The sequence below is a fragment of the Pseudochaenichthys georgianus genome, chromosome 18, assembly GCF_902827115.2.
Source record: "Pseudochaenichthys georgianus chromosome 18, fPseGeo1.2, whole genome shotgun sequence".
NCBI lineage: Eukaryota > Metazoa > Chordata > Actinopteri > Perciformes > Channichthyidae > Pseudochaenichthys > Pseudochaenichthys georgianus.
This window is the reverse complement of record NC_047520.1, coordinates 4,049,976-4,058,160: the sequence shown is the minus strand read 5'-3', so window position 1 is coordinate 4,058,160 and position 8,185 is coordinate 4,049,976. Positions and strand designations below refer to the sequence as shown.

The following is an 8,185-nucleotide window of genomic DNA, read 5'->3' as shown; positions in this document are numbered from 1 at the left end:
ACTAAACTTCTTTGCTCAAGTAAAAGTAAAGAAGTATGGGCTTCGAAATGTACTTAAGTAAAAAGCACCCATAACTACCAACTGTTTTATAGAGTAAAATGCACTAAAAGCCGAATCTAGATTTATTTTCTCTCATTCTAGTGAGCCGAGAGTGGGCGCTCGGGGGGGGGTATAGCCGGTATATTGCACGCACACCTTCACTCAACCCTGAGGGTTTCCTCCGCTCAGAGCCTGACCCCAAACATTGATGACCTTGCACCCAAGATGAGTATCTGGCTTGAAGTAGCATCACAGAGCAGCACACTGAGTTTACATGGATGCTTCCTTCTGCACTTTGTCTCTCACGGCAACAGGGCATGTTTGGTTTTCTCTTTGAGGGAAATAGTTTTGTTGAAGCTGTTGTTGGCCTGTGGGGAAATGTACTCATAAGAAATGACTCTGGAAAAGCTGCAGATAGAACCATAAAAGAAATGAATGCAGCTGATTATTTAATGTTTAATGTTGTTTTTATAGGCAATCATTTAAGCTTTGTTAGTTCCAGGTTTAATATGTGCAATAAGTTCATTTCAAGTTCTGCAATAAACATTGAACCAGTCCGGCTATCGACTAGCACCCATTTATTTTGGCCCACGTGTATTTGAGTTTGACACCCCTGCTTTAAAAGAATCAAAGCCTGTTCAACAGAAACACAGAATGGGGTTATTCTGGTGCCTGTTTGCGTGCTTAGTTTCTGAAGGCGCATACATCACTCGAATAAAAAAAATAAAAACATGGTCTAGTATCTCAAACAATCACTAACCCTAACCCTAGGGATGTTTGGTGCACCAACAATTGAGTTAATGTTCCAGAGGTCAGATTTCGATCTTTTTAAAAATGGTTCTTGGCACAAGTTGAAACAAATACTTCCGCATACACCTTTCACACACATGTCTATAAAAGACTTTCAATGAGCTTGAGCTATCTAATTCAGAAGCAAATACTTACTTGAAAACATCTTCATCCGAAACACAATGGGCTTACACAATGGGACAATACGTTCAAGCTGCTTTTGAAACCTAGTCGGGCGACACCCTTCTCTCCACAGAAAAACAATGGCATCATGTGACGGCAACTTACTGTAAGCATGTGCTCCAGCCGGCACTGCTACGTGAATCTACTATTTTAAGATGTGGTTCGAGTAATTGCGTATTTAGTAATTGTTGACAGTGAATACAATGAAGTTGGCAAATGAATGCAGTCTCAGAAGACGGCATTGAATGAAATAGCTGTGGGAAATGTTATGCTATAATAAGTTGTATATGTTTTGGATTAATAATGCTATTGGCTGCTCTAAAAATATTCTTGATTAAGTCAGCATGCCCAAATATGGGAAACTCCATGCACAAGTTAGCTCCATTTTGTAAAACACTTATCAAATGTAATCGTGCCTTAAACGTTAAACTTTCTTTAAAGGCCAACTGGGTGCTTATTCCAATGGTTGCAAACAAATACCCTTTTTTCCTTATCAAGATTTTCCTGACAAGTTTATGGTTTTAAGTCTCAAGTGTTCACGAGAGGTTGGTGCTCATTTTGTATATTATGATCATATTTAGAAGAAATGCGGTTAAAGCAAGGTTTGATTCAGGGCGACCGTGCGACTCACACATATCTACCGTGCTGTGGTTGGGTTTGGGTGTTGGCCATTTTTCAGCTTTTAACCCTTTCACAGTCTGTCTTCATTTGATGAAAGTTCATTTATACGTCTTTGTCGCTTAAAAAGGTCTTGTTTATGGTTCAGTTGTACTTGACCCCATTATCTTGTTTCTTTTGATACCAAAAAGAAGGAACACACCGAGCCGATTTCGGCTGTCGATAGATGTCTGGCCGTCGATGAGCGTCCTGTAGACGCTCATCGACGGCCTCAGATTGGTGTGTCCAGCACCGTCGTGTCTTTTCGGGCCGTGCCGTGCCGACACCTTCCGCCGCCGATTCAACATGCTGAATCGGGAGGCAGTCGGCCAACGGCTGTCGGCAAAAGAAATCACTCTGATTGGCTGTTCAGCTTAGCGAATCAGTGCATGAGAAGCGAAACGGAAGTGAAGAAGGCACACACACACACGGCTATTATTTTTCATTTTCCAGTACCGCACTAAACATGTTTTCGATTATAAGTCGTTATGTGAAACAGTCTGTGATGGACGAGAGTGAAAATGGAACGCACGCTATTTGTTGTTTGTTTATATCACGCAGTCTGTCTTCCGGTTGCCTCTTTTGAATGACGAATGCACACTACCACCGCCACCTGCTGGTAAGGAGAGTTATTGCCACTCACGCATGCGCAGTGCGTACGTGCTACTTGGCCGTCGGCTGAAGTCTTTGCGGTGTGTGCCAGAGCGACTTTTTGGCCAAGACGCAGGAGACGTGAAGCGACACAACAATCGGGTCCGTCGGGACGTGTTCTTTGGCGTCAGTTGGTGTGTCGGGGCCTTTAGATGTATTGTTTATTTTCAACATTTTGAACTGCTTCTCTGACTCTGTATTTCTACTTTTTTTGAAAAAGTGTGTAGATGTGGTTTAATTAAGTCAATTACACAAAAGGGATTTGAGCTAAATGCTAAGGTTAGCCTCACCTTCACTCTCACAGTAAACACTGATGTTTAGCAAGCACAATGTTCACCACGTTCACTATCCTAAGTGTATTAGTGTGCTAATGTTTGCTAATACCAACATGACTTTTAAACAGATGCTGATGGAAATCTCACAGTTTTGTTCTGATGATGGCGCTACTTGTAAAGTCTGGTATCACCAAAATCAGTAGGATTCATTCTCTTGAAACATGAATATCTGCACCAAAGTGTGCCGATCCGTCAAAGATGTGTCGAGACATTTCAGTCTGGAATCCCCAAAGGAGGCACGGCTAAAAAGGAAGCATATTTATAGTTCTGTATATTTGTGCTGTGTACCTCAACAGCTCCCATACGACACAAACATTTTCACAAGTGATGCCAGCTTGGACTCATATTCTGGCCAATCGAGATACACCCCAAATTCCGGGGTCTTACGAGGCCTGTCCCATTTTAAGGGCTCTTTTTTCCAAACCTATCACATCCAGCGTGTCTGTTTGCAGCTCTCGGTATGTACTGTGCAAATCATTGTTGGTTTGATGAAAGTACAGCCATATAGGTAAAGGCTTGTTCATTACTGCGAAATGTATGTGTCTCTTTGCTAATTAATCACAATGTGAGGAGGAGACAATCCTTTGCGTTTGGTTTCCTTGAAACCAAAGAGAACCTGTTTTTGTTGAAACTGTGGAATAGCTCTACTTGCTTCCTCGATACATATCATGAAGGAATCTGATTGAACCTGTTCGTACCTTAAGACTGCAATTAAACGTCCTCTGCAGGATGAAAGCAATGAACTGACAAAACCTGGAAGACCTGCATCATTTTGAAACCAATAAAGCCCCAAGGCGTTTAGTCAATATAAAACTATTTTAAATCTTAACCGGTGACTTGATGCCGATTGTTTTTGACAGGCGCTGCTTTGTCTGCCAATCCAGTCAATCATAAAGGAAAGCACGATGCTCATCATTAAATCCTGTTTCGACCTCGCCCACATAGTTCAGCAGGTTAAGTGCTTTCAGACGGCTTCATCTCCTTTCGGTTTGAACGGCAATTACGCACGCCACCTGGTGTGTATTTGGTTTTAAAGCAACATTAGTTCAGTCACTGTGATCACACACTTGAAACAGAAACTTCGGACAATATTGAATCCTAGTTTAATTATGTCAGGGAATAAATTCCATAGATTTTACCTCTTGCCCTCTGACGCAGATGCCCAGCCTTGGGCAGCATGCTATCTCCCCTAAGGAGGGGCTGCCCTAGCATTTTGTTGTTGTTACCAGTTTGTGACCGGCAGTTATTGTTGTGGGACACCTGGAGCATCCTTCTCGGGGTGTAGATGACCTCGAGCCATAAGCGACAACAAATGTGATCGAGTGTCCTCAGCTGTTTAGTCTATCTGTTGAAGAATGTTGATTATTACACTCGGATAGTTACAACCTGGAGCTACAGGGGAGGTCTTCAGAATTGTGAATTTTCCGGCCGAAGCTCCAAATAAACCCTCAGTGTTTGCCATCAAAGCTCCAGCTCTCCTCGTGTCTCTTTGAGTCCTGACTCCCATTGCTTCAGACGTTTCTCCCACAAATTAGAAAGAATACAACTTTTATTTATTTACTTTGAAAGTATTTACAGTCTTTGTACATTGAAATTAGACACTCTCATAAGAAACAAACATGTTCAGATCATTTGTGTTTACAAATGTTGGCAAAAAGAATCAATTAAGCACACTAATCTATATGAGGGTAAAAAATGTTTTCCTTAAATAATAAATGCAAAAAAAGATCTTCATCAGGTACATTTTTGTAGAAAGATGTGAGAAGCAGTTTCATTTTCGGGAATCCATTTTTTTTATACAAAAATAAAGTCAGGATTATTTTTACAAATGGAAAAATAAAAACAAAAGTGTCTGTCATCCTACAAAACAAAGTTAAATAACTGAGTCTAAGAACCAGAACATATTTACAATCACATCAAAGTCCTGTTTACGGTAGCAACATGTGCTCCAAAGATTGGTTGTAGCCATCTTGATGTTTTGAAACATGTCAATCAAACGCTGTACACCAAATGTTAATACATTTTTTACTTTTATAAAACATTAAAAAAAGGGTTATTCCTAAGAGAATGGACAACACCCGACAATATTGAGTAGGATAACTGTCGAAAACAAGTTGTCCCCACCAAAAAGCTTATTACTCATTGGAATATCATGTACAAAATAAACATCATGCTGTATTGAAGAAGACACTAAACTAGCAATCCAGAACAAAAACTCATGATAAGGTTTACTGAGGTAATAATCAAGTAAGAAGTAGAGTAATTTTCTCATAGACTTCTATACAACTGGAGCAATTGCCCCCTACTGGCTGTTTAAGAGAATCACGTGGTTTTGGCAAAAGGGCAGATTTGTTTAGTTGGCTGTTCTGGGATCAGAAGATCCATGAGTTATATGTGGATGGCTGTGATTGTGCACATCAATAATACGTCTAAAACACTTTAAAGGCCTTATTTACTAGTGCATAGTGTTAGTCAAACTTTAACTTTCTCACGGCGGATAAGGAAATTCTCATGGACTTTTCCCTCCAAAACAAGTGTGCCTTTAGTCTCCTGTTAAAATGCTGGATCTAACTAACTAACTAACCAACTAGCAAACTAACTAACCCCTAAAAGGCCAGATTAATCTCCGCAGGGGTCCCAACCTCAACGGGACAGATGATCAACGGGGCGGTGTTCTTCCCGTTGTTATGAAGACACGGGTTTAAGTACGGGTAGAGAGGCTCGGTGAAAAGACAGCCTGTGAAAGTGTAAATGTGGGTCTTTGCGTCTGCGTTGTAGAAGGACACCGACCCTTCCTCGTAGTCCAGGAAGACGGCTACTTTCTGGGGTTTTTCCTGGAGATGGAGGGCGACGGAGGGTCCGGCACAGGCCTTGAATTCGATGCCTGTTCGCAGACAAATCGCCCAGTAACCGGTGTCAGGGCGAACCGTGATCACCCCCTTCCTGTTGATGGACTCCCTCGCCACACCAAGATCCCAGTCTGATTTATCCCCGACCTGAAACCAAACGTAGAGAGTTGAGATTAGAAATATAGGCAAATGAAAGCTGCAACCGTGCTCACTTTTCCTAAATGCAAGCGGACTGCGGCCTGTAAACAAAAGTCGGACACACCTCCACAGGACATCATTTAAGTATTCTGTCACCCTCTCCAAGATTAGAAATAGGGGACAAGGTTGGATTGAAATGTATTCCAGTCCCTGATGATCTTGTCTTCACCTGTTACCAAGAACATCCTTACAGCCACAAGGGGGCATTGAAGAGCTATTATTTCATATCAAGGGATGTGCAAGTGTTTTTTCTTTCCTTTACTTATAGACATGGCCGTACCCACCATTGAGGTCACTGAGGTCCGGACCTTTCGAGGTGTATATACACTGTAATAAAAGTTGTGAAATAACTGTACATAATGAACAGGGTTCTTTGTAGTAGTTCCATTTACTGGCGGTGGGGGCGCTTCACAACTTCGTAGCCTACATCATTTCATTTCATTTCAAACCTTTATTTATACAGATAAAATCCCATTGAGATCATTGATCTCTTTTCCAAGGGAGACCTGCTAAAGTAGTTCCACATGAAACATAAGCAAACATAAACGAACAACAAAAGGACATCATCCAGCATCATTTACAAAATTAAACATACATTAGAGCAGACCGAAGAAGACGACATTCATTTGAATTAATGTCGTCTTGAAAATAGATATCTAGATCATGAAAATCAAAAGAAGATGTTTTGGACCTCGGTATTCAAGAAATCCTGGATACGGGCCTGCTTATAGATGATATCCATTGGTCAACTTTATTTTGAAATACAGCCAATCTATAAAGCAGGAACACATCCTTGTAACCTTTGACAATTGGTTGCACTTGGAGAGAACAGTATACAGTATAGAGTAGAGGGAATATCATCAACCTCATAAACATGCTTATTGAATCATAAGTTACATTTCTCATGAAAGCAGATACAGAAATGTTGAATTCTAGAAAAATTATATAAACCCCATTGGCAATAAATCTGGTTCTGGTCCGAGTTCCTACCTGGACCACCCAGTAGCGTCTCCCCGAGGTGAAGCTTTGTTTCCCCAGAACGGAGACGCAGGAGTCAAATCTGCGAGGCTCGTCAGGGGGGGGGGGGTTCTTCTGCTGGCTGCTGAGGCTCACCTGAAGATCAACAACAACAACATCACTTACGTTCAAGTGTTGGAATATATCCGATATTTCCGTCATTAGTCCATGACATGTTACCTGTTTCCCATCTGCGGACAAACACAGCCAAGCAGAAGCAGTCACTGGATCCAAAGTCACATCCACTGGGGAAGGAAAGAAAGAATGAGTTTGTGAGTCAGATACAATTCAATTAACTTCACCAAATTAGACTATATCACCGTAAACATATTACAGATCCATACAGCTTCGCAGAGTTCAAACATGAGCGCTATTGGGTTTAAAGTCCAATATTTCACTTGTACAAATCTTCTGGTGCAGGTTTTGCATGTACACACAATAACTGTACAGTATGCCAACACATTCAGACAGAAATAATAAACTGAACCTAGAAAATAGAGGACAAAAGCAGCTTTTTGGCACGCAGTTTAGAAGTGCTGCAGAACTCAGATCAGTTTTGTGTCTGCTATGTTTATTACATGGATATATAATGTATAAAAACTCTGGATAATGTTCAACGAGAAGTCTTTAATCGGTTATTTTCTCTTTAAGTACCTATTTATGGCCATGTTTGGGATGATTTCACATATTCAGAAACATACCTGCATATTGACTTGCCTTACTCATCTCTACAGAAAAGAAGAACATAATTGTTAGTTACAATGTGAATCATTTAACCAATGATCATGTGATACATATAAGTATAATACGCTCATTGATAGACAGTTACAAAGTGTTTATTTGAGGATATAACTAACCATGTCTTGAAGTTACTGACCTTCTGCAGACAGATTCTTTTCGAGCGCCTGACACACATCCACCAGCTTGGTGAAGGATCTCCTCAGCGTCCCTATGTTGTCCGAGTAAACTCTGACCTGAGACCAGTCCTTAGCGGCCAGCGGAGCACGCAGAGAGGGGAAACTCTACCACAGGAAGCAGGGGTGGGAAGTAGTGGAGAACAAATACTTTGTTACTGCACTTAAGTACATGTTTCTGGTATCAGTACTTTACTCCACGACTTTTTACTTTGACTTCTTACATGTTGAACCCAAATACCTGTACTTTCTACTTCTCACATGTTGAACTCAAATACCTGTACTTTCTACTTCTTACATGTTGAACACAAATACCTGTACTTTCTACTTCTTACATGTTGAACTCAAATACCTGTACTTTCTACTTCTTACATGTTGAACTCAAATACCTGTACTTTCTACTTCTTACATGTTGAACACAAATACCTGTACTTTCTACTTCGTACATGTTGAACTCAAATACCTGTACTTTCTACTTCTTACATGTTGAACACAAATACCTATACTTTCTACTTCTTACATGTTGAACTCAAATACCTGTACTTTCTACTTC

At 40.7% G+C, this 8,185-nt stretch overlaps 1 protein-coding gene across 2 annotated transcripts in view; it reads right to left on the bottom strand.

The window, feature by feature from the left end:
* Positions 1 to 4,248: 4,248 nt before the first annotated feature.
* Positions 4,249 to 8,185, bottom strand: part of LOC117463675 (E3 ubiquitin-protein ligase TRIM39-like) — a 14,002-nt gene continuing 10,065 nt past the window's right edge. For both annotated transcript variants that reach the window (XM_034106046.1, XM_034106045.2), the window contains exons 6-10: positions 7,596 to 7,740; positions 7,420 to 7,446; positions 6,899 to 6,963; positions 6,692 to 6,814; positions 4,249 to 5,650 (exon numbers count right to left, since the gene is read on the bottom strand). In XM_034106046.1, coding sequence (XP_033961937.1) covers positions 5,261 to 5,650; positions 6,692 to 6,814; positions 6,899 to 6,963; positions 7,420 to 7,446; positions 7,596 to 7,740 — 750 coding nt within the window. In that variant the 3' untranslated portion in view covers positions 4,249 to 5,260. The remainder of the gene's footprint in view (positions 5,651 to 6,691; positions 6,815 to 6,898; positions 6,964 to 7,419; positions 7,447 to 7,595; positions 7,741 to 8,185) is intronic.